Raw genomic sequence first — 26,256 nt, 5'->3', positions numbered from 1 at the left:
AAAATCTGTGCAGTCACAGGGAGAACGTACAAACTCCTTACAGAGACCTGCTGTCTCATATAATCAGGTTCTCTGATTTCTTCCCACACCCCAAAGACCTACTTGGTAGGCTAATTGCCGCTGTGAGTTACTTGCAGCGTATGTTGGTAGGTGGGGGGAATGGTGTGAGATTAGGCTAAGTCAGGGGTTCCCAACTTTTTTTTTTATGCCATGGATCCTTACCATTAACCAAGGGGTCCATGGACCGCTGATTGGGAACCCTTGGTGGAAATTTGAAGATCTGTGTAAATGGTGGGCCATTTGACCCTAAGACTGTGTGGTCTCTCAAGTCCATGAGAAGTAGACTGACTTGATTTGACAGACAGACAATAATCACTGGCTTGTGAATGAATAAGAACGGCAGAGTGTTTCAACCAGTGCCAAAAGGGTGTTGTGAAAAGTGTTTGGAGATGTGTTGCAAGACTATCTTAAAAAGAACTGATGTCCTTGACTAAGTCAGGCAGTTTGTTTGAGTCAGGCATTGGCTGAAATATTGTGTCATTGCTTGTTGGTGATAACTAAGGCTGTGCGGTTGTGAAACAACTCTGATAATTGACTTTAAACCATTGCGTTATCAAAACGGCTTTAGGCCATGAGGCTTTTTAGCTAGAAAATGATAAGATTTAAGTCCTGGCAAAAATCACAGATTTGGGCTGTTTGGCACATTAAAGTCACGGAGACGAGTAGTGCTCAGACAGGGCCTTCAGCCCACTCTCTCTATGCCAGCCATAAAATACCCATCTACACTAATCCTGTTTACCAGCATTTGATCCACAGGCTTCTGATTGAGATGCTCATCAAGATGCTTCTTAAACTTCAAGGGTCTCTGCTTCCATCACCCACTCGGGCCGTGTGCTCCATATTCCAACCACTCTCTGGATGAAAGAATTCTCCATCAGCTTGTTCCCAAACCTCTAGCACCTTATCTTAAACCTGGAGTCCATAGGCCCCCTCGGTTAATGGCATAAAAAAAAGTTAGGGGGTCCTGCCTTAAATATATTCCCTCTAACATTTCTTCTTACTCTCTAGCTTATCTCAGCCTCTTATAGTGTTGTACACCTAATTTTGGCCCATCCCTTTGTCTCCTCCAAACAAGTCTAGCCTATCCACTTTCTCCTCACAGTCTCCACCCCAAGCAACATCCCAGTGAGTCCCTCTGTACGCTCTACAATGTAATTGCTTGTTTTCTATAATGTGGCAGACAGAAGTGCATGCAAATCTCCAGTCTAATTAACCTTTAATGAAGCTGTACCTTGTACTCCCTGCTTTTATATTCGATGCATTGAGTTTTGCCGTTTCACAAAGCACTTCCCACAGCCCCCGATCCTCATGTTGTCTTTATCCAATTCTCATATGAAAGGCAGAAAGGAATTGCATTTGTCCCACTCCACCAGGAATTACACTCAGTGGCCACTTTATTAGGTACCCCCCTCACCTGATAAAAGGAGTTTATGTTCGTCGTTGTCTGCTGCTGCGGCACTTCAAGGTTCAATGTGTTGTGCGTTCAGAGATGCTCTTCTGCACGCCACTGTTGTAACACGTGGTTATTTGAGTGACTGTTGCCTTCCTGTCAGCTTGAACCATTCTGGCCATCCTCCTCTGACTTCAGAGGAACACACGCAAAGTGCTGAGGAGTTCTGCAGACCGGACAACATCTGTAGAAAAGAGTAAGCAGTGGATGTTTAGAGCTGAGGCCCTTCATCAGGACTCCTCTGATTTCTTTCATTAACAAAGCATTTTCTCCCGCAACACTGTCGCTCACTGATTTTTATTTTTGTTTTTCACACCATCTCCTGTAAATTCTAGAGACTGTTGTGCGCAAAAGTCCCAGGAGATCAGCACTTTCCGAGATACTCGGACCACCCCGTCTGGCACCAGCGATCATATCATGGTCAAAGACACTTGCATCACATTTCCTCCCCATTCTGATGTTTGGTCTGAGCAACAACTGAACCTCTTGACCATGTCAGCATGCTTTTATGCATTGGATGCTGCCATGTGATTGGCTGATTTGATATTTGCATTATGAGCAAGTGTACCTAATAGAAAGGCCACTGAGTAAATTCGAAGTGTTCAGCAAAACAAGAGAATTCTCCTGTCTGTCCACTATAAATGAATTGCTGAGTACATTTGGGTGGAAATAATGAGGTATTTTTCCACTGAGAGGAAAGATGTTCAAAATCATGGAGACTTCATTAATAGGTAGTCCTCACTAATAGTGGGAAAAGATCCAAAGTACATGTATTGTCAAAGTATGTGCACAGTACACAACCCTGTCATTCGTCTTCCTGCAGACAGCCACGAAACAAAGAAACACCATGGAACCTGTTCAAAGACATCATCAAACACCCAGCACGCAAAAGAAAAGAACAAATCCCACAAACTGCAAAAAAACGAGCAAATAGCACATAGAGTATTGAACATCAAATGGCAGAGGCCTTGAAGCAGTCTAGGAATGTTCAATTTAGCACTGTGTTGTTTGTTGGTAACAGGCCACAGAGCCAGGCGGCTTGAATCACAAATCACAAAAATTAGTAATGGAAAAAAAGAAGCAGCAAGAAACACATGTAACGTGAACTGCAGAGTCCTCCCCAATCCACAAACCACGCTGATCAAACCTTGCCAAAGACGCAAGACTCCAGCAGCAGCGAGTGAGTGGGAGAGGGAGACAGCGCTGAATTCCCGCTCGCCTTCTGCTCTCGTCTTTGTTGATTTCCTGGTGGAAAGAATGATAATGAGGAAACGAGTCAGGGTGTTGATGTTGGGCACTGTGTATGACGTGGTCCAGTAGTTGTCCTTCCTGTTGGCTGCGTCTAGACGTTTAGTGTTTGTTGTGTCTGTGCACAGCTACATGTCGATTAAATAAAAGCACGCGCATGGAAGATGGCTTTAACTTGTGTATTCACATTGCAGAGAGAGAGAGAGAACACTATGCACCTGTAGACAACAGATCAATACGTAGTGCTGGGGGGGGGGGGGTCATTGCTCTGAAAGAAATAGGTCCATAGATTACACTTCCTCCCCCTTTAGATTAATGGAACATAAAACTGTATATGTACAAAACATTCAGTTTTCCTTTCATAAGCCAAATAAGCATGCTTTCACAATAAACAAAGAAATAAAAATAAACAAACAAACATGCTTTTAGTCCTGACGAAGGGTCTCGACCCGAAACCTCGACTGTACCTCTTCCTATAGATGCTGCCTGGCCTGCTGCGTTCCACCAGCATTTTGTGTGCGTTGCTTGAATTTCCAGCATCTGCAGATTTCCTCGTGGATGTTTTCACAATAACGGTCCGTGACTAAATTCACAGTTCTAAAGGTTCAGTATTTTGGACAGCGCTCTGTTTCTTTCAGGATAGTGCCTCTGTCTCAGACAAGACACCTAACAAACCGGATGTCACTCCACAGATCCAAAGTTCTCAGTTCCTGATGTCATGTTGATGTCAGTGACATGATCATCACTGAGAGGTAGGTCCAGTGACTGTAACATGTCCATCTTGTGGGATACAATCAACTCGGGTCTCTCCTTCGGTTGAGCATCCAGTGTCTGGCCACATGACGTCTCCACGTCTGATCTCCAACATCCACTGTGTACTTCAGTGGTCCAGTTCTTGTAGCTGTCCTACCAGGTGTCCACTTGTCTTCATGGTAATTACGTGCCAAGACTTCCTCTCCAATTTTTGAAGCCCCTTGCTGTTTCACTTGGCAACTGGCTGAACAGTTTATTCTGTACTTCCCTCTGGAGGTCTGGTTTCAGGAGGTCTATGCGAGATCTCAGATTCCTCCTCATGAACAGCATTGCAGGTGTTTGATTTGTCATCGCATGAGCAGTGTTCGGAAATACATAAAGGAAGTTGTCCACTTTGTGCTGCAGAGAATTGTTCTCCTTGTCCATCACTTTAATGGGCTTCTTGAAGGTTTGGATAAACCTTTCAGCTAACCCATTCATTGCTGGGTGGTGAGAAGCTGACTTGAAATGTCAGATGCCATTTTTCTTCATAAACAGTTGGAATTCTTTTGACGTGTCTTGTGGTCCGTTGTCACCCACAGTTTGTTCTGGGAAGCCATTTCTGGTGAAGATGGTCCTCAGAGCGGGAACAGTCTTTTCTGAGGTGGTTGACTTCATTGGTATAACCTCTGGCCACTTCGAGTGAGCATCCACAGCAATCAGAACCATGGAGTCCATGAATGGCCCAGCAAAGTCAATACACACTCTTTGTTGTGGTAAAGACGGCCACTCCCAAGAGTGCAAAGGTGCCTGTGGGGCTGCACTTTGAACTTTATGGCATCCCGAACAGCTTTTGGCCAAGTCTTCAATCTGCTTATCTATTCCTGGCCACCACACATAGCTTCAGGCAAGACTCTTCATCTTGACTGTACCCGTGTCCTTCATGCAGATTCTCTAACACTGATACACAGTTTAGAGGAACCACAACACGAGATCCATTCACATCATTGTTCTTTGACATGCTGACAGTTGGACTCGTCTCACTGAGAACTCTGGAAACAGGGTTACCATGAGCTGGCCATCCTTTGACAGTGTCGGGTCATTCCTCGTTTACCTTTGTGTTACGAAATTTGTCACTGGCAACTGGTCCACCGATGTGTGGAACACATCTGCTGGGTCACAGTATGAAGACTTCTCTTCTTCAGTCGCTAATAGTGGAGGATGTGACAAGCCATCAGCGTTGCTGAGTTGTTTGGTGCCCTTGAACTCTATGTGATAAGAGTGGGCTCCTAGGAATAGGACCCAATATTGTGACCGGGTAGCAGCCGTCACTGGAATTCCCTTCCTGGGATTGGAAGTGGCCACCAGGGGCTGGTGATCTGTCACTAGCTTTTGTTCTTAGAGGTAGTGGTGGAACTTCTTTATTCCCCATACTAGACTAAGGGCCTCTTAATTGACCTGTGCATAGCTGCATTCTGTGCTTGTCAGTGATCTTGAAGCAAACACAATTGAGCACTTAGATCCATCTTTCATAATGTGTGACTAAATGGCTCCAATCCCATAAGGGGACACAGTCTGATGGGCAGGGATGGGTCATAATGGGTGAGCAGTTCACCGGATGTTATTAGTCTCTTTGTTTCCTTGAATGCTTTTTCACACCTTTCTGACTATTCCCACTTTGCTCCTGTCTGTAACAGTGCATTCAATAGATGCAGCACTGTGGCAATGTTTGGGAGAAATCGGTGGTAGTAATTGACAAGCCTAAGAAAGACCTGAGCTGTGACACATTCTCTGGTTTGGGCGCCTGTAGCACTGCTTCAGTCTTCTCTTGTGACTTAAGTAACCCATGCTTGTCAATGACATGACCACAATATGAGATTTCATTCTTGAAAAACTCACATTTCTCTCTCTTTGCGTGCAGACCATACTCAATCAGCCTGGTAAGCCCTTCACCAAGGTCTTGGATGTGCTCTTCATCGTTTTTGCCAGTCACGATGATGCCATCGAGGTAACATTGTGTTCCTGGGATATCTTGGAGCACTTGGCCCATTGCTCTTTGCCAAATGGTTGGAGCTGATGTGACGCCAAATACAAGATAATTATAATGGAACAGTCCCTTGTGAGTGTTGATTGTGAAGAACTTCCTGCTTGATTCCTCTATCTTCATTTGCAGATAGGCTTGTGACAAGTCAAACTTTGAAAAGTTCTCCCCACCTGCCAAAGATGCAAAAATGTCTTCTATTTGTGGCAGGAGATACTGCACAGTACTCAGCACTGGGTTGATGCTCACCTTGAAATCTCCATATATGCTAATGGCTCTAGCCTTCCATTTCTTGATCACCAGGACAATGGGTGTGACCCAGTCATTCCACTTAACCCTGTAGAGAATTCCAGATACCTCTAAGCTCTGCAATTCACCATCCACTTGAAGACATAGTGTGTAAGGCACTGGATGTGCTTTATGGAATCTTGGCGTTGCTGCTTCATCCAGTTCAATTCTTCATGCCCTTGAGTTTACCAATACCCTTCTCAAACACTTTTACATTAGCATTAAGGAGCTGTGATGTTTTCTGGTTAGTGCTACCTGTTGTAGTCGGCCTCTGGAGTTATGGACAAAGCTGACTCCGTATTTAGCTCCATTTTCAGTTTTACACCAGACACATCTATCGCGATCCAAACGATTTTGTGATCTGCTTCAGTTATACTATGCATTTCTAGGCATGTCAGTTCCTTTGTGAGACTCTTGTGTTGTCTGATTCTGCTTTACATTTGGTAACTTTATGCATTTGCTTAGCTTTGTGTTTGAAACTTTTCACTCGGTTGTGCTTTTTGTCTGCTTTGCACATTCTGTCTGTGACCTTGTCTGTGATACTTTATGCAGACTTTTTCTTTGAACCAACAGTTATTTGCATCATGGGTGGCTTTGCCATGTGGATAAATTTTTTGGCTTTTTTGCACCATTCAGAAACATTTAGTGCTTTTCACATTCTAACCTCCTTTTCTGTAGTTCTGCTCCATCCTTTGCTGCAGTCTTTAACGATTTTGCAATGGTCAGTACCTGTTCTAAGGTTGAGTCTCTTTCTGCCAATAGCCTTGTTTGAGTGTTTTGACTGTGCATGCCTCATACAAGCCTGTTCCTTAATGCATCAGCAAGTCCATCTCTAAAGTCACAGTACTGGGAAATTTTGGGCAGTTCTGCAGTGTATTCAGAAAGGCCTTCACCCTTTGACTGATTCCTTATGTAAAATCCAAATCTCTCAGCTATTACCCATGGTTTAGGGCTGGACCCTTTGACTGATTCCTTATGTAAAATCCAAATCTCTCAGCTATTACCCATGGTTTAGGGCTGGAGCGATTTTGTAAAATTGTAACAATTTTGTCAAACTTCTTGCCTGCTGGATGCATCAGAGACTGTACGTTCTTGGTCCGATTAAGCTAAGAAGTGTAGGTGTGGTTTTTTTTTGCTCCTTCACGCTGTTCGCGTTACAATATAGTTCCACCCTCTTGATATACAACTCCCAGCCTTCATTAGCACTAACAAATTCATCAACTTTCCTGACTGAACATCACCATGTTATTTTGACTTTAATTCAGTGCATCTCTCACTGTTACTATGCACTGTACTCACACGTTTGTTAGCGACTGTGACAGCCTTCTCGTGCTATTTAACTCACGCTGCTTCGTCCCATAACTGTCAGTGCAGTTGGTGACGTTTTCTGACACTCAGGTTCGTGCCCATCGCCAATTTGTTGTGTCTGTGCACAACTATGCATCGATTAAATAAAAGCACGCTCGCGGGAGATGGCTTTAACTGGTGTATTCGCATTGCAGCGAGAGAGAGAGAGAGAGAACAGTGCACGTGCAAGGACTGCAGATGAATACATAGTGCTAAAGTGGGGGTGGACAGTCATTGCTCAAAAAGAAGTGGATCCATACCTTACAGTGTTGGCATGGGGTAACAAGAATTTCACAATGGCATGTCTGCACTGGTCTGAGGTTGACCAAACCCATTCCCTTTGAGAAAAGGTACGATGCCAGAGAGAAAAAAGACATACGAGCTCAATTTTCCAGGAAGGAAGGTTGTAAAAACATTCAGGATTGGAAGTTGCATGTTTTTCCAGCGACTACATTGTTTTTTCTTGTGTGCTGCAGTATTCTGTCACATCCCAGGGAAGTGCAAGTAGCGTACCAGGTTATGATAATTTATCCCTGGTGTAGACGAAAGACTGTAGGGAGATAATTGCCCCCTGAGAGCTGGCTGAGAGGTGTAGTGTGATACACGACAGAACATAGAACATAGAATAGTACAGCACAGTACAGGCCCTTCGGCCCACAATGTTGTGCCGACCCTCAAACCCTGCCTCCCATATAACCTCCCACCTTAACTTCCTCCATATACCTGTCTAGCAGTCTCTTAAACTTCACTAGTGTATCTGCCTCCACCACTGACTCAGGCAGTGCATTCCACGCACCAACCACTCTCTGAGTAAAAAACCTTCCTCTAATATCCCCCTTGAACTTCCCACCCCTTACCTTAAAGCCATGTCCCCTTGTACTGAGCAGTGGTGCCCTGGGGAAGAGGTGCTGGCTATCCACTCTATCTATTCCTCTTAATATCTTGTACAGCTCTATCATGAGGAGCTGAAGGCAATGTGGACAGGGCCAATGAACTTAACCTGTTCTTTAACAGATTTGACATTGTGGCCCCTGCCCATCCCCCACATGAGTCATCTGTTGTCGGCCCCCAACCAACACATATTCCACTCTCCCCTCCTACCCCTCCTCACAGTCCCCCACCCTGCTCTCATGACTATACCCCTTCCCCACATGAAACCAACACGGTGGGCTTCACAGCTGAACAGGTGAGAAGACAACTGAAACATCTCAACCCAAGCAAGGCTGCAGGACCGGACGGTGCCAGTACCAGGGTGCTCAAAGCTTGTGCCCCTCAGCTATGTGGAGTACTTGGCCATGTATTCAACCTGAGCCTGAGGCTCTGGAGGGTTCCTGTACTGTGGAAGACGTCCTGCCTCGTCCCTGTGCCGAAGACGCTGTGCCCCAGCGGCCTCAATGACTACAGACCGGTGGCATTGACCTCCCACATCATGAAGACCCTGGAGAGACTTGTTCTGGAGCTGCTCCGGCCTATGGTCAGGCCACACTTAGATCCCCTCCAGTTCGCCTACCAGCCCCGACTAGGAGTTGAGGATGCCATCGTTTACCTGCTGAACTGTGTCTATGCCTACTGGACAAGCTAGTGAGCACTGTGAGGGTCATGATTTTTGACTTCTCCAGTGCGTTCAACACCATCCGCCCTGCTCTGCTGGGGGAGAAGCTGACAGTGATGAAGGTGGATGCTCCCCTGGTGTCATGGATTCTTGATTACCTGACTGGCAGACCACTGTACGTGTGCTTGCAACGCTGTGTGCCCGACAGAGTGATCAGCAGCACTGGGGCTCCACAGGGGACTGTCTTGTCTCCCTTTCTCTTCACCATTTACACCTCGGACTTCAACTACTGCACAGAGTCTTGTCACCTTCAGAAGTTTTCGGATGACTCTGCCGTAGTTGGATGCATCAGCAAGGGAGATGAGGCTGAGTACAGGGCTACGGTAGGAAACTTTGTCACATGGTGTGAGTAGAATCATCTGCAGCTTAATGTGAAAAGACTAAGGAGCTGGTGGTAGACCTGAGGAGAGCTAAGGTACCGGTGACCCCTGTTTCCATCCAGGGGGTCAGTGTGGACATGGTGGAGGATTACAAATACCTGGGGATATGAATTGACAATAAACTGGACTGGTGTAAGAACACTGAGGCTGTCTACAAGAAGGGTCAGAGCCGTCTCTACTTCCTGAGGAGACTGAGGTCCTTTAACATCTGCCGGACGATGCTGAGGGTGTTCTACGAGTCTGTGGTGGCCAGTGCTATCATGTTTGCTGTTGCATGCTGGGGCGGCAGGCTGAGGGTAGCAGACACCAACAGAATCAACAAACTCATTCATAAGCCCAGTGATGTTGTGGGGATGGAACTGGACTTTCTGATGGTGGTGTCTGAAAAGAGGATGCTGTCCAAGTTGCATGCCATCTTGTTCAATGTCTCCCATCCACTACATAATGTACTGGGTGGCCACAGGACTACATTCAGCCAGAGACTCATTCCTCCGAGATGCAATACAGAGCGTCATAGGAAGTCATTCCTGCCTGTGGCCATCAAACTTTACAACTTCACTCTTCCTTCAGTTAGTCCTGACGAAGGGTCTCAGCCTGAAACGTCGACTGCACCTCTTCCTAGAGATGCTGCCTGGCCTGCTGCATTCACCAGCAACTTTTATGTGTGTTGCTTGAATTTCCAGCATCTGCAGAATTCCTGTTGTTTGAAACTTTACAACTCCTCCCTTGGAGGGTCAGACACTCTGAGCCAATAGGCTGGTCCTGGACTTATTTCATAATTTACATATTACTATTTAACTATTATGGTTCTATTACTATTTATTATTTATGGTGCAACTGTAATGAAAACCAATTTCCCCTGGGATCAATAAAGTATTACTACTACTACTACGAACTCCTTTCATCCTCACCAGCCAGGGCCTTCAGCCCATCAGATCCATGCCGACCATTTGCACATCTTCATTTGCTTTTGTTAGGATTGTACCCTTCCAAAACTGCTGAATGTGCGGCCTCACCAGTACCTTATAAAGCCTCAGGCCACAGAGGGACTTGGACGCAGGAGAGTGGGCAAAGAGGTGGCAGATGGAATAAAATGTCAGGAAATGTATGGTCATGTTCTTTGGTAGAAGGAATAAAAGTGTATACTATTATCTAATCAGGGAGAAAATTTAAAAAATCCAAGGTACAAAGGAACTTGGGAGCCCTCGTGCAGGATGTCCTAAAGGTTAACTTGCAGGTTGTGAGGAAGGCAAATGCAATCTTAGCATTCATTTTGAGAGGTGTAGAATATAAAAGTAAGGATGTAATGCTGAGGCTTTATAAGGCACCGGTGAGACCTCACTTGGAGTATTGTGAGCAGTTTTGGGCCCCTTAGTTAAGAAAAAGATGTGCTGACATTGGAGAGGGTTTAGAGGAGGTTCACGAGCATGATTCCAGGAATGAAAGGGTTATCATAAGAGGAGCGATTTCTGGTTCTGGGCCTTTACTTGCCGGAATTTAGAAGAATGGTGGGGAGGGCGGGAACTCATTGAAACCAATTGAATGTTGAAAGGGCACGATAGAGGGGATGTTTCCCATGGTGGGGGAGTCTAGGACCAGAAGTCACAGCTCAGAATAGAGGAACATCCATTTAGAACCGAGATTAAGAGGAATTCCTTTAGCCAGAGAGTGGCGAATCTGTGGAATTTGTTGCCAGGGGCGGCTGTGAAAGCCAGGTGACTGGGTGTATTTAAGGCAGAGGTTGATGGGTTCTTGATGAGTCGGGGCATGAAAGGTTACGGGGAGAAGGCAGGAGAATGGGGTCGAGAGGGAAATGGACCAGCCACAATCAGCACAGCAGTAACACAGACAGTCGAACTGCGGCCTCATGGCTCAAGCAAGCCAGGTTCGATCCTGAGCTCCGGTGCTGTCTGAGTGGAGTTTGCACATTCTTCCTGTGCTCCGTTTTCCTCCAAGGTCCCAAAGGCATGCGAGTTGGGAGGTGAATTGGGTGCTGTAAATGGCCTTTGTGTTGCTGAGTGGTAGAATTTGAGGAGAATTGATGAGAACATGCGGAGAATAAATTGGGATGAGCATTTTTGTACGTTTAATGGTTGGTGCAGACGTGGCGGGGGTGGAGGGCCCTGTTGTCATGGGCGCTCCAGCTATCTGAGCACCAGACTGAGGGAGTGCTGCACTGTCTGAGGTGCCGTTGTTCAGTTGAGACTCTGCCCACTCTTGAGTGACACGGAAGAGCGTACAGCACCATTATGTAGATCAGGATGGTTACTCCCCCCTGTCTTGACCTCCGTGATCACCCTGCCATTTTCAGGAGCTTTCTGTGCACAAGTCCCCTGCTTTGTTCCCCGCGTCGTGTTGCAGAACCCACTGCTGAGGCGGTCATGGCTTTCGAAAGGGAATCCAATAAGTGGCAAGGAGTATAATGGGGCGACACGGTAGCCTAGTGATTAGCACAGCGCTTTACAGTACTGGCGAACCGGGTTCAATTCTCGCTGCCGCCTGCAAGGAGTTTGTCTGTTCTCCCTGTGGCCGTGTGGGTGCTCTGGTTTCCTCCCACAGTCCAAAAGCGTACGGGTTGGTAGGTTAATTGGTCATTGTAAATTACCCTGTGTTTAGGCTGGGATTAAAAAAATCCCAGTGCTGCTCGGTGGGGCTGGAAGGGCCTATTCTCCATCAATATATAAGGGGAAGAGGATCGACTGTACTCTTCCTCAAGGAGCCAAGATGAGGGCATTGATGACGGTCTTCTACCCTGTAACATTTCTGTAATTTTACCTCACGTACTTTGGGTCATCCTGAGGCTGTGCTGCCTCAGCTCTGGTGCAAGAGCTTGTGTTACTCATTGGTTTTCTTTCCTTTTGTGCTTCAGGTACAGATCAGGCCCTGGAGTCTGAGCGACAGCGACTTTGTCCTGGATGGGTCACAGCCTCTGGACCCCAGGAAGACCGTCTTTGTTGGGGGGGTCCCGAGACCCCTGAAAGCCGGTAGGTTGCCGAGCTGGAAAGGCCCAAGCAAGTTGGGGTTAGCTGAGACGGAAGGCGCCGTTCTTACAACTTTTAACCTGAACAGGAAGGATCTATCACCCCCCAACATTTGTTCCACCCCTTACCCTCTTCTTTTATATTGGTTATCTCCCACTCTATCTTTCAATGCAGATGAATGGTGTCAACCCAAAACACCAGTTGTCCATTCTCCCTCAGCCCACCGCTCCCCACAGATGCTGCCTGACCCATTGGGTTCTTCCAGCATCTCATATTTTGCTTCAGGTTCCAGCATCTGCCGTGTCTTCTGTCTCCATCTTGTATTTATTCATCTGCTACACTGTGATTTGCAGGAAATTTAGAAGTCTAGGCAGGAAGTATGGGATATAATTGTCCACAGCACTTTGCAGCAAGTTTTCTTGTGATAATCACCGAGGAATCTGTTGGAAATAAAAAGACAGAATGCTGGAAACACTCAGCGGGTCAGGCAGTATCTGTGGAAGGAGAAAGAGTTAACTTTGTATGACATTGATTCTTCATCAAAGCCAAACCTCTCCAATTTACAGTCTGCATTTTAATAAATTTTAGACTTATTTGTAATCAGTTTTCAGCCTCAGCAAGATGACCTTCTCACATCCCTCCCACCCCTCCTCCATCTGCCTCTCTCCTCCCCTCTCTCCCACCCACCCCTCCTCCATCAGCCTCTCTCCCACCCACCCCTCCTCCATCAGCCCCTCTCCTCCCCTCTCTCCCACCCACCCCTCCTCCATCTGCCGCTCTCCTACCCTCTCTCCCACCCACCCCTCCTCCATCTGCCGCTCTCCTACCCTCTTTCCCACCCACCCACCCCTCCTCCATCAGCCCCTCTCCTCCCCTCTCTCCCACCCACCCCTCCTCCATCTGCCGCTCTCCTCCCCTCTCTCCCACCCACCCCTCCTCCATCTGCTGCTCTCCTCCCCTCTCTCCCACCCACCCCTCCTCCATCGGCCTCTCTCCCACCCACCGCTCTTCCATCTGCCTCTCTCCCACCCACCCCTCCTCCATCTGCCTCTCTCCTCCCCTCTCTCCCACCCACCCCCTCACCCCACTTCCTCCCCTCCCCCTCCCCTCGGCCTACCTCCCCCTGGTGCCCCTCCATCCCTCGGCCCAGATGAAGGATTGCCCACTTCCTTCCCACAGTTGCTCTAATTTCAAAGTAAGTTTACTATCCAAACACTTGTGTGTCACCATATTCTACCCAGAGATTCATTTTCTTGCAGGTATTTTAAGGGGAAAAAAGAAATACAATAGAATTTTATGAAAAACATACATAAACAAAGATTAACAAGCACAACTGTGCAGAAGAGGTCAAACTGTGCAAATGAAACATAATACTGAGAACATGAGTTGTAACGAGTCCTTCAAAGTGTGTCTGCTGGTAGGGAATCATTTCAGAGTTGTGGTGAGTGAAGTTATCCACTCTGCCTCAGAAGCCTGATGTTTGAGGGGTAATAAATCTTACTGAACCTTGTGCTGTGGGATCCAAGGCTCCTGTCCCATGGCAGGACCTCGAGTTCTTCCAGCACTTTGCATGCTGTGTTATGATGGGCGCTACGCTGGGGAGGTTACCCTGGATGACGCCGCGTTCTTCCTCTTGCAGTGGAGCTGGCGATGATCATGGACCAGCTTTACGGGGGCGTTTGCTACGCTGGCATTGACACTGACCCCGATTTGAAGTACCCCAAGGGAGCGGGCAGAGTGGCGTTCGCCAACCAGCAGAGCTACATCGCGGCAATCAGCGCCCGTTTCATCCAGCTGCAGCACCGGGACATCGACAAGCGGGTAAGGCCATCCCCTCCTCAGCCCCCTCGAGGTACCAGGGAGACAGCCGGGTCGGGGGAAGGAGCCTGCACCCTTCCCGATCCTCAGGCTTCCATTGGGAGGGTAACTTCGGGATCCCAATGACCAGTCAGTGCACAGTGAGATCCCACCAGCAATGGTGAGATGATTTGCTGTCAGGGGTAACGCACAGAAAATACTGGAGGAGCTCGGCGGGCCAGGCAGCATCTATGGAGGGGGATAAGCAGTCAACGTTTTAGGCCGAAAAGGACCGGAAAGGAAGGGGGCAGAAAGTGGGGGGAGGGGGATGGAGTACAAGATGGTAGGTGATAAGTGAGACCAGATGATGGGGAAGGTGGGTCACTGGAGTGGGGGGTGGGGGGCAGCGGGGAGGAGCGATGTGAGAAGCTGGGAGGTAATAGGTGGGAGAGATAAAATACTGAAGGAGGAGGAACCCAATAGGACAGGGCAGTGGAACAAGGGGAGGAAATGTGGGGAATCGGAGGGTGCCGATGGGCAGGTCATTGGGGCCCTGGAGAAGAGAAGTGTCTGGAAGTACAAACGTTTGTAGACTAGGGAGAAGAGTCTTTGGTGGCCATCGTGTTCTTTCGCTGAGGAAGGACTAGAGTTGTTCATGCCACTTGAAGACACTGGCAGAGTGGGACTTATTCTCTAGCTTCTGTCCTCTCTTATTAGATTTCTCCTTCTTCAGCCTTTTATCTCTTAATAATTACCTCCCATCCCCCCCTTCCTTCTCCCATCTACACACCTTCCCCCTTACCCATCATCTACCAGCTTGTACTTCTCCCAACCCTCTCATCTTCTTCTGCTTTCTGCCCCCCCCCCCCCCACTCCATCTCGAGTCCTGATGAAGGTTTTTGGCTTGAAACGTTGACTGGTCATTTCCCTCCATGGATGCTGCCTGACTTCTGAGTTACTCTGGCGTTTTGTGTGTGTTTTGCTGAAGGTATCCAGCATCTGCAGAATCTCTGGTGTTTGCGCTCTCAGGGGTGTTGTTTGAGGGCACACAGTGGGGTAGGAGCATTGAAGGCATCTCCTAGCTCCTGTGGCGTGCCTTAGTGGTTCGTCCTATTCATTAGATAGGGCAAGTGAGGCTTGAGTTTGACGCCTCATTAGCAGATGGGAAGGACCATCTCTATTTGTGGGAGGCTGGTTGCCGATGGAAACAGACTTTGTTCTGTTGGCTTTGGAACCAGAGAGGGGATGAGATCATTGGGTCGTGATGATGATGTGGCAGGCTTTGCCTGAGGCAAGGGAAGGCGGTTTGACATATGAGGAGCATTGGATGTCTCTGGGTTTGTAATCAATCAAGTTCAGGGGTGGGGGGTGGGGCGTGGATCTTGTAGAAACCTACTGGATGGCAAAGGGTCTTGATAGAGTGGAAGTGGAGAGAATGTTTCCATGATCCAAGGGTGCAGCCTCAGGATGAAAGGACTGAAGAGTTGAAGAGGATTTCCTTCATCTAGAAGGTGGTGAATCTGTACTTGGTTTTTGCCACAGACAGCGATGGTGGCCAAGTCATCGAGTGCAGTTAAGCCAGAGATTGATGGGTTCTTGATTGGTAAGGGTTATGGGGAGAAGGTGGGTGAACGTGGTTGAGGAAATGGCTGAGTCGATGGGCCGACTGGTCTATTTCTGTTCCTACCATCTTGTGGTCATATTCCAAGGAGGAATTGGAAATGTACAGAGAAGGAGCCATTTTCAGGACAATATTGACGGCTTTCAAGGGGCTTGGCTGGGTCAGACACAATGGGCTGAATGGTCTTCAAGTATCAAATGCAGTATTTCAGGTTCATGCGGTATAATTTCAAACGAAGTCCAAAGTTCCACCGGATGTAGATTCTGAACTATTCCCTTCCTGTGAACTTCATCCTGGTTCTCCAGCCTCCGCTCTCACAACTTCTGATGGTTCCTGAGTGTCCACGAGAGGGCAGCAGAGAGTCAGTTCCGGCCTCAGTGGGAGATGTCTGAAAACTGTGACCAAGTGGAATGTTCTACCATGAGATCAGCGTCCCCAGTACCCGCCCTACACTGACCAGCATTTGGATTGGGTCTCCCAGCATCCTAGAGTGGGACAGTGAGGAAGCAGGGTCTCTGACCTACCACGCCGACCATCCCGCTCTCACTTATACCAATTATACACTAATCCAATTCTCCATCTGCTCCCACCCACTCTACCATTTACTTGCGTACTCATGGCAATTCGCAGTGGCCAACTAACTTGCCAGCCTGCAGGAGCGTAAGATATAGGGTTAGAATTAGGCCATTCAGCCCATTGAGTCTGCTCTACCACTCCATCATGACTAGTACATTATCCCTCTTAACACCATTCTTCTGCCTTCACCTCGTAACATTTGACACCCTGACTAATCAAGAACCTATCACCTTATATTCCATCTGAGTAGCCTCCAACCTGATGGGACAAATATTGATTTCTCCTTCTGGTAATATTTTTCTCCCTCTCCCTCCCCTTTTCTTCTATTCCCTTTTTTCTCTTCTCATCTGCCTATCGCTTCCCCTGGGACCCCTCCTCCTTCCCTTTCTCCTAAGGTCCACTTTCCTCTCCTATCAGGTTCCTCCTCCTGCCCTTTACCTTTCCCACCCACCTGGCTTCACCCATCACCTGGGTATTCTCCTTCCCCTCGGCCCACCTTTTTATTTTGGCATCTTCCCAGACCCTCTGGCCTGAAAAGTCAACTCTTTATTCACCTCCATAAAAACTGACTGATCTAAGTTCCTTCAGCATTTTGTGTGTGTGGCTATCAACCTCTGCTTTAAATATTTCGGGATGTGTGAACAAACCAGAGCCCCCGGAGGGTCACGGGGAGAATGTACAGGCCCCATGCAGAGAACATCCGAGGTCAGGTTTGAACCTGTGTCACTGGAGCTATGAGGCAGCAGCTTAACCACTTCGTCCCTTCAGTCTGCCTAGAGAATCTGTTTCATTGCACGGATGGTCATGGGGCTGGTAGACACTGCCCCCTTGTGGCTACCCAGAGGTGCAGCATTTTCATATGTAGTTCTGCAGCAGGGACAAAACCTTGCATTTACTGTTGTGCCTTGTATATCACTAATTGGATTTGTAGTCAGTTAAGTATTCTTGAAGCATAGTCTCTGCATTGTAGGCATCACAAGCAGCTATTCTGCACAGAGCAAGCTACCACAAACTTTAAAGATTAGCTTCATCCATCACATCTACATTGAAAAGTGTATCATTTGCATCATAACAAGTCGCCAAAGGTTGTGTTGGGCAAAGCCTGCAAGTGTCACAATGCTTCTGGCACCAACATATGCTCATGATTCACTAACCCGAAACCGTGCATCTTTGGAACGACGGAGGAAGCCCTCGTGGTCACAGGGAGAACGTACAAACTCCATACAGTGGGAATTGAACCCAGATCTCAAAACTGGCTCTATAAAAGCATCACACTATGCTCTATTGCCACCCTACTTGTCACAATAAATAGGTCAGCTGTGGTGTAGCAATGGGGGGGGGGGTTAAAATTTAGTTGCAAAGAGATAAAATAAGTTGAGGGATAAATGTCTCCCATCCACTACATAATGTACTGGGTGGGCACAGGAGTACACTCAGCCAGAGACTCATTCCACCGAGATACAACACAGAGCGTCATAGGAAGTCATTCCTGCCTGTGGCTATCAAACTTTACAACTCCTCCCTTGGAGGGTCAGACACCCTGAGCCAAAAGGCTGGTCCTGAACTTATTTCCGGACTTATTTCCTGGCACAATTTACATATTACTATTTAATTATTTATGGTGCAACTGTAACGAAAACCAATTTCCCTCGGGATCAATAAAGTATGACTATGACTACTAAAAGTCAGAGCCACACAATAGTGAAACAAGCCCTTCAGCCCGTCAAGTTTATTCCGACCATCTTGCACTCATTACACAAATCCTGTATTTTTCTCACCAATTCCTCTCAGATTCAGTCACTCATGCACCAGGGGTAATATATGGGAGGAAATAGAGTACCCGAGAGAGACCTGCGCGGTCTCAGGCAGAATTTGCAAATGCCACACAGACAGCACCCGAGGTCAGGATTGTACCCAGGTCGCTGGAGGTGTGCGGCAGCAAAGACCAGAGTCAAAGTTGAGCTTGTTGTCGTCAGCACAACTCTTATGTATTCACAGGTGCAATGAGGAGCTGGCTTGTGGTGACATCACAAGCACAGAGCATCAGAGGTGTAACCTTCACAAGGAAAACTCAAACTAAACAGAAGTTATACAAAATTATACAAGAGATGAAACAACTGGAGCAGAACAAGTCCACTGTAGTGCAAGGTGGCCAATGTGTTCTCATACTGAGGTGGTGCCATACTGACCATAAGGAATAGAATTAGGCCATTCAACCCAAGTCTGCTCTGCTATTTCATCATGGCTGATCCCATTCTCCTGCCCTCTCCCTGTAACTTCCACGCCCTGATGAATCAAGAACCTCTCTACTCCGCCTTGTGTATTCAAAGATCTGGTCCCCACAGCCACAGATTCACCATCCTCTAGGCAAAGAAGTTCCTCCTCACCTCCTTTCCAAATAGACGTCCCTCTGCTCTGAGGCTGTTCCCTCTGGTCCTATACTTACCCACCAAAGGAAATATCCTCTCCACATCCACTCCATTGAGGCTTTTCAACATTTGATAGGTTTCAATCAGACCTCCTGCTCATTCTTTTAAATTCCAGCGAGTACAGGCCCAGAGCCTTCAATCGCTCCTCATGTGATAAGCCTTTTGTTCCTGGAATCATTCTTGTGAACCTCCTCTGAACACTCTCCAATCTCAGCACATCCTCTCCTAAATAAAGGGCCCAAAACTGCTCACAGTCCGCCAAGTGAGGCCTCACCAGTGCCTTATGAAGCATCAGCATTACATCTTGCCTTTATATTTCCTTTCTTTGAAACGAATGCTAACATTGCCTTTGCCTTCCTCACCATCGACTCAACCTGCAAATGAACTTTTAGGGAATCCTGCACAAGGACTCCAAAGTCCCCTTGCACCTCAGATTTTTGAATTTTCTCCCCATTTATTTAGTGAGGCATTGATTAAGGTTGTGCCAGTGGTTCAGCAACTGAATGGTTGAAGGGAAATAGCTGTTCTTGAACCTAGAACTTCAGGATTCTGTACCTTCTATCTGTTGGTGGTTGTGAGCAACTCTGCTACCTGTGTCACAATGTTGTCCTGCTCCCCAGAAGCCCTGCAACAACCTCCTGATCAACTTCAAAATATTACTATGGGACCCGTACACCTACCAGACGTGGAATTTGCTTTATGTAATAAAAACAAAAGTACGCTGGAAGTGCTCAACAGGTTAGACAGCACCCGTGGAAAGAGAAACAGTGCTAACATCTTCAACAAAAACGTTGACTTCTCTTTCACAAACAGGAGAAAATCTGCAGACGCTGGAAATCTGAGCAACACACACAAAATGCTGGAGGAACTCAGCAGGCCAGGCAGCATCTATGGGAAAGAGTACAGTCGACACTTCGGGCCAGAATCCAGTCCTGCCAAAGGGTCTTGGCCCGAAATGTCAACTGTACTCTTTTTCCATAGATGCTGCCTGGCCTGCTGAGTTCCTCCAGCATTTTGTGTGTGTGTTGCTTAAACTGGGAGGCAGATGGAGCCAGGTGGAGATTACTACTGGAAGGAGATAAGCAGGAACATAAGGGAGTCCCAGTGTTGGACACCACAGGTTTCTCCCTGACTCCGGTGTCTGGTTCTGGTTCTATCTCCCCTAATGGTTCCCATTTTCACCTCCGTTATATATCGGATTCCAAGGCGGGTAGACCCTTGTGTTGCTGTGCATTGCCCTCCAGCTTCCATCTCCAACCTTCACACTCACCTCCCACTACCTCTGTACCTCAGACTTAAATTCTAAACACAAGAGATTCTGCATATGCTGGAAATACTGAGCAACGCTCACACGTACACACACTCTCTCACACGCAGAAAGCTGAAGGAACTCAGCAAGTCAGGCAGTATGATGGGTCACAGCCCAAACTGTCCACTGTGCATACCCCTCCCTAGATGCTTCCTGACTTGCCGAGTTCCTCCAGCACTTTGTGTGTGTGTTGTTCCTTTATTGTATTTCTCTCTTTGCCTCTGTCCATCGTTTACCTACCACTCTCTCCCCAGCTCTGTCCCTCATTCCCCACGCTGCACAACCTCTTTCACCCTTCCTCAGATCACCTGTCTTACCGCTTTTCCGCTATGTACTGGCCATCTCCACTCTGAGTCCTGATGCAGGGTTCCGACCTCGAGGGTGGTCAGTGTCTTTCTTTTCCCCCCTCGGATGCTGCTCGACCGGCTGAGTTCTTCCAGTAGCTCACCTGCCTTTCTTGTCAACAGCGGGACTGCAGGGTGCAGTCAGGAGCTTGCAGTGCTGGGGAGAGGATTCTGGTGTGCTGGAGGTTGGGAGGAGAGGCTCGGAGAGGGGTGGGTGGGAGAGGTCATGTATTGAGGGTGCAAAAAAAAAATGATCTGGATTCCTGTTTCTCGGCAGGTGGAGGTGAAGCCTTATGTCCTGGTGGACCAGCTGTGCGACGAGTGTCAAGGCGCCCACTGCAACGGCAAGTTCGCCCCCTTTTTCTGTGCCAACATCACCTGCCTGCAGTACTACTGTGACTACTGCTGGACCAGCATCCACTCCCAGGCAGGGCGCGAGTACCACAAGCCTCTGGTCAAAGAAGGGGGGGAAAGGCTGCGACAGCTGCCCTTCCGCTGGAGCTAAGAGACCCGGCCCAAAACCCACTACCCTGTGGGACTTGGACGTCTGTACCTAGTGGCTCTTTGTTAATTGGCCCATTCCTTTATTTAGAAGTGTTTGCGCACCGAATTTTCTTACCCAGTATATCTTTTGATTAATTATTTTTAAAGCAGAGAGGTTTGGTTTTGGGTGAAGCACTAACCCGAGGGAGCGATGGGTGCTTGTTTCTTGTTTTTGAGGGGGTGGGGTGGGTTCTCCACCTAAGGGTTTCCTCTTTGCAGCACCGGGAAGGTGGAGGGTTGAGTTGTGAGCGCGGAGGGTGGAGGAAGGGTCCCGTTGGGCAAGACTGAGGTTGGTTGAGGGAGGGAGGGAGGAATGGGCTGGCGGTTTTGTTCCAACAGTTTGCAGTGAGAGGGGCTGCACACAGGCTAGAGTGTGGAGAGAACGAGCAGAGCCCGAGTTAGGGGGCTTGTTTGGCTGAACACACTCGCATGTTCTGCGGTCAGTGGTCAACTACTTCCACGTGGGCTACGCTGCACTACTGCCCCTGTGACTGTACCCACCGATCTTTCTCATCCACCCCTCCCCACCCCGCGGCACTGCTCACCGATCTTTCTCTCCCCCCCCACCCACCAATCTTCCCCACACCCCCCTGCAACCCCACTCACCGATCTTTCTCTCCCCCCGCCCACCGATCTTGCCCACCCCCCCCATGGGCCCACACACCAATCCCCCCCCCCACATGGCCCAGCCGACCACTCTCCCCCACCTTCCCCATGGCCCCATCCACCATTCCCCGTACATGGCCGTGCCTGGCAACCCCACCGCCAATTTTCACATGACCCTGCCCACAGATGCTGGCTTCCGATTCTGACATGGCCCTGCCTAACAGTCCCCCTTGCTCCCCACATCTTTATTATGGGTGCTCCCCTCCTTCCCCTTCCCTGCTGACGTGTCCAGCTAACCCCATGGCCGTATCTTTCTACCCATTCCTGATCGTGGCCCCGTCCCATTCCACAGAGGGAGTTCCGTTTGCTTCACCCTCACCCCGGCAGCATTCAGCCCCACCCTGATTCCATCTCCACACTCCCCTCCTCCACCGACTGCACACTATTGCACCGTACCCCAATTTAATTTTCACTCGCACACCCCTCTCCTGTCACTCCCACCCCCCCATTGGGGATGACTCCCCAAATACAGCCTCCCCCCCTTTCTTCCCACTGAATATCGCCCCCGCAGGTCTACGGGTGTTGAGAAGGGTCTGGCTGTCCCTGCCCCTGTTGTGGACTGTTTTCTGTCAACATTATTGACCTTTGAGACCCCGACCTGCTGGAATTGGTGGGATAGTGACACACAGGGAAGGTGCCCAAGACCCAGTGGAAGGGAGAGGAGACAGAGATTTGGACCTAGTTACACCCTCCAGTTAGTCCTATCACCGGAAGAGCCCTCGTTCTCTGCCCCCCGTGTGTGAGATCCATTTGATTGGGTGATTGAGATCACCGCTGGTCAGTGGACTTGGTGAGATGGACTTGCCACTTGGAATATCTATAACGGCAGTGAAGGTATTGGCCAGCCCTGGTCTCCTTTACTCTGCCTGAGCAGCTCTGGCAAGATCTGATTCCAAACCCATGTCCAGGGGCACTGAGTACACAGCAAGTCTTCAAGCGTGATTGCAGTGTGGAATGATGTTGGGCTTGGTCTCCCAACGCATTCAGACCCACAGCACGAGCCTGTGCCCGCAGGGCAGTGCAGAGGCAGCACTCTACTTTTCTCTACTGTTGCCCTGGGAAACCTGAGGTACCGCCAGCCCAGCCCAGGGTTCCCTGGAGCACCTCCTGTTGTCTTGCCCTCCAGTGCATCCCCTTCTCCTTTGAGTGTGGTGCTGCTGCAGCAGGGCTGGTGAGTGAGGTCCGTGCCATGCGTCACTGGGTGGGTCTCCTCCTCGCAGTGGGTCAAGCCCAGGAGGATGGGCTGGTTGGCTTGTGGAGCAGGGACTGAAGAGGGTGGTGTGGCTGAGGGGTGGGGAAGGTACACTGAGTGTGTGTGTGGCTGCTCCCTCTGCCGTCGGGGTGAAGATGTGACCACATTGACTGCTGAAAGTTTTGTGCTGCTGTTCTCTCGCTCAGCTGTTGGGTGGTGGAGATATTATGTGGCCCTGGCAGTGGGCTGTGGAGGGCCCTGTGCCTGTGTGTGTGTTTGTGTGTGCACACCTTGGCCCTGTCAGAACAAGGGTGAACTCGTGTGAGGTGATCTGCACTTGGCCACTACAGGGGTTCAAGTGACCTGGCCCAGTCACACGTCCATCCTGGCCAATTAGAGCTAACTTGCCTGTGCTTGACCAATGGCAGAGCCACTTGCCTGCCTGAGCTGGCCAATGGCAGAGCCAGCGGCCTTTCCACCCCATGTGATTGGCCGTGCCGAATGTTCACCCTTGCCAATGGGGGAGCTGGTTCTGCACTGAGTGGGATCATTTAGCACGTGGATTAGACTTGGTTTGGGAAAGTGAGGGAAGGTGAGGTAAGATGAGAGGTGAAGGAAGGGGAGATATGGTAAGGTGAGGGGATTTCACATGAGGTGAGTTTGAGGTCGTGTGCCCGACAGACAGGACAGGGAGAGATATGGGCCAGCAAGGTACCCAGTAGGGTCTGGCTACTGTCTCACTGGGAGGGGGGTTGGTTTGGGGTGGGGGAGAAGAATCACACAGGGCTCCGTTTGCACAGAAAGCACTTTAGCACAGCCTCCCCCCCCCCCCCCCTTACAGCGAAGCAAAATCCCCCACCCAACACAACCCGACTTGGAGCAGAGTGATCAGCACTCGTTTTGTTTTCTCTTCTTCATTAGATAATCTTTCTATTAATAATTACAATGTGTGATTGTGGCCCTTGGATCAGGCAGCACTGTTTTGAGAGGTAATCAGGGATAGCACGCCTAATGTGCTCTCTTAAATTCCCCCCCCCCACACTAATCCCAACACCCATGCACTTTGCAATCCCATAGAGCAGGTGGCCTGGTCAGTGTGGACAGTTTGACACAGGTAATCCCCGGGGTACCTCCAGGCAGTGGTTTGGATCAATTGGCCAGTGAGAGAGGTTACCTATGAAGCATTAATTACACGTCGAATTCCCTCAGAATCCCCCCCCACCGCCCCGAGTTTTTGAAATAACTCATGAGTTCCCGGGGTGTTGGGACCAGAGGGCACAAAAGAAAGAGAGACCTCCTGAACACGGAAGCCCATTCTAAATCTGTCTGTACCACTGCTTGGGCTTCATCGCGATGGAAGGTTTCAGCTCTCCTGGTACGTCAAGGTGTTCCAGAACCGCACCAGCTAACACTGAGGGTATCGTGTCACACATTAGGTTGGCTGGTCCCGGTAGGTCTGCCCTGTCCCAAGTGCCCCTGTGCCGGACAGGAGGCGGAGAGGCCTTCCAGGCTGGTGGTGCCGTGGGACATCTCTAGCATAATGCGGCCAAGAGCAGGGGAGGACCTTGCAGGTTAGCGTGGTGTGGTTGGGTGGAGGGGAAGCATTGTGAAGCCAAGTCTCCCTGGAAGATGCCTTTCAAGGCCAGGTGGGGTTATCAGGAGGAAAAGGGGAGCAAACCTGAAGAGGTGGTAGCATCTTAACTAAAAGTAGGGTTGTGGGGAGTGGGAGAGAGAAAATGACTTACTTGTATAGTGTCTGTTCCTTGGATTCAGATTTAACATACCTAATAACACAACATCTTGTAAACAAACTACCAGAGTCTGGAATATTTCACACTTGAACTAGGTTGTAGCAGTTTTGTAAAAACAAAATATATAAATCAGTAAATGAGATGCTGCTTTTTTCTACTAAGGAGTCACATGATTTTTGTATTTTTGTATTGCAACTTTATCGTCCAGTGATGTTTTCTATTACTAATGGTTGTATGTAATGTCGAACATGAACATGTGACTCTGTAGATATATAGTAGATACCTCAGATTTTTTTTTCAATTTTAAAATCTTATTTTTTTTCTCTGAAATAAATATATTTCGGTTCTGCAAAGACTGACAGATAATTTATCTTTTAGTTTAGTTTGGAAATAACATAATTATATAAATATATATTATATAAAAGGCAGTATGCACACTGTAAAATTAAAAATGTATCAAGTCTTGAGGTAAAATGTTTAACAATGAGAATTTGATTTGCCAAATAAATGCTTGATTTATGTGAGTATTTTGTTGAATTGTTTTTATTGGTGCAAGTAATTAGATTATGAAGACGCATAGTCCCCTTTTATTGTCATTTAGTAATGCATGCATTAAGAAATGATACAATATTTCCTCCGGTGTGATATCACAAAGCACAGGACAAACCAAGACTGAAAAAACTGACAAAACCACAAAATTATACATATAGTTACGACAGTGCACAATACCATAACTTGATGAAGAAAGTCCGTGAGCACAGTAAAGTTCAAAGTTTCTCAAATGTCCCACATCTCATGAAGTTGGGAGAGGGAAGAAAGACTCTCCCTGCCATGCCGACCACAATCCGACTCTGAGTCGTCTGAAAACTTCGAGCTCTGATCAGCTCTCCGACACTGAGTACTGAGCGCCATCTCTGTCCGAGTGATTCAATCACTTTCTCGGTCGCCAAAAGCAGGCAAGGCCGGGGATTTTGAGGCCTACCCTCCGAAAGATTCCTGACCACACAGTAACAACAGCAGCGAACGGGTTTTTCAGAAATTTCTCCAGATATTCCTCTGTGATTTCACGTCCATTCTCCATCAAATCAGAATTGTCCACAGCCCCTATTTAACAGATACGACATCATTTTTCACCGAGTGCTGCGCGCACGCGGCGCACTGCCGTCTTCTCCTTCTGCTGGTTAAGGGTCAAGGGGTTGTTGAAAATGTTGGTCATCATGTTGGGGACGTTCCTTATCTAGGAAAGGATGTGCCTGCACTGAAGAGAGTCCAGAGGAGATTGACAAGAATGATTCTGGGAATGAAAAGGTATGAAGAGTGTTTGATGGCTTTGGGTCTGTACTCAGTAGGGTTTAGAAGTGTGGGGAGGTGGGGTAGAATCTCACTGAAACCTATTGAACCTATCCTAGATAGAGAGGGTGTTTTCTGCAGTGGGGGAGTCCAGGACCAGAGGGAACATCCTCAGAATAGAGTAGGGGTTCCCAACCTGGGGTCCAGTGGGAGGTAAAAAGGAACAGTATGTAAAGCCTCAGAAGTTAGGATCAAACAAAGCACATGAGGAGTATAAAACAGGCCAGGAAAACAGAAACTAAAGAAAGAAATTAGGAAAGCCAGGACAGGCCATGAGAGGTCCTTGGCATTAAGATGAGTCCCAAGGCATTCTATACATACATCAAGAGTAAGAGGATAACTAGGGAGAGGGTGAGACCACTCAAGGATAAAGTGGGGAACATTTGCTAGGATGTGGAGAATGTGATTGAGGTAATTAATGAGTACTTTGCTTCAGTATTTACCAAGGAAAAGGACTTGGAGGACCAGGAGATCAGTAGAAATACGATCGGGCGTTTAGAGGTCAACGAGCAGAAGGTGTTGGGCCTCCTCATGAGTGT

General features: G+C 48.3%; 1 protein-coding gene across 1 annotated transcript in view; it reads left to right on the top strand.

Moving 5' to 3' along the window:
• LOC140201843 (cytoplasmic polyadenylation element-binding protein 2-like) overlaps positions 1-24,873 on the top strand; it is a 74,156-nt gene extending 49,283 nt beyond the window's left edge. Inside the window, exons 6-8 of the mRNA XM_072266563.1 lie at positions 12,028-12,142; positions 13,779-13,960; positions 20,493-24,873. Coding sequence (XP_072122664.1) covers positions 12,028-12,142; positions 13,779-13,960; positions 20,493-20,720 — 525 coding nt within the window. The 3' untranslated portion in view covers positions 20,721-24,873. The remainder of the gene's footprint in view (positions 1-12,027; positions 12,143-13,778; positions 13,961-20,492) is intronic.
• Positions 24,874-26,256: the final 1,383 nt, after the last annotated feature.

The sequence above is a fragment of the Mobula birostris genome, chromosome 8, assembly GCF_030028105.1.
Source record: "Mobula birostris isolate sMobBir1 chromosome 8, sMobBir1.hap1, whole genome shotgun sequence".
Taxonomy (NCBI): domain Eukaryota; kingdom Metazoa; phylum Chordata; class Chondrichthyes; order Myliobatiformes; family Myliobatidae; genus Mobula; species Mobula birostris.
The sequence above is the reverse complement of the archived record's forward strand: the minus strand, read 5'-3'. Positions and strand labels throughout refer to the sequence as shown.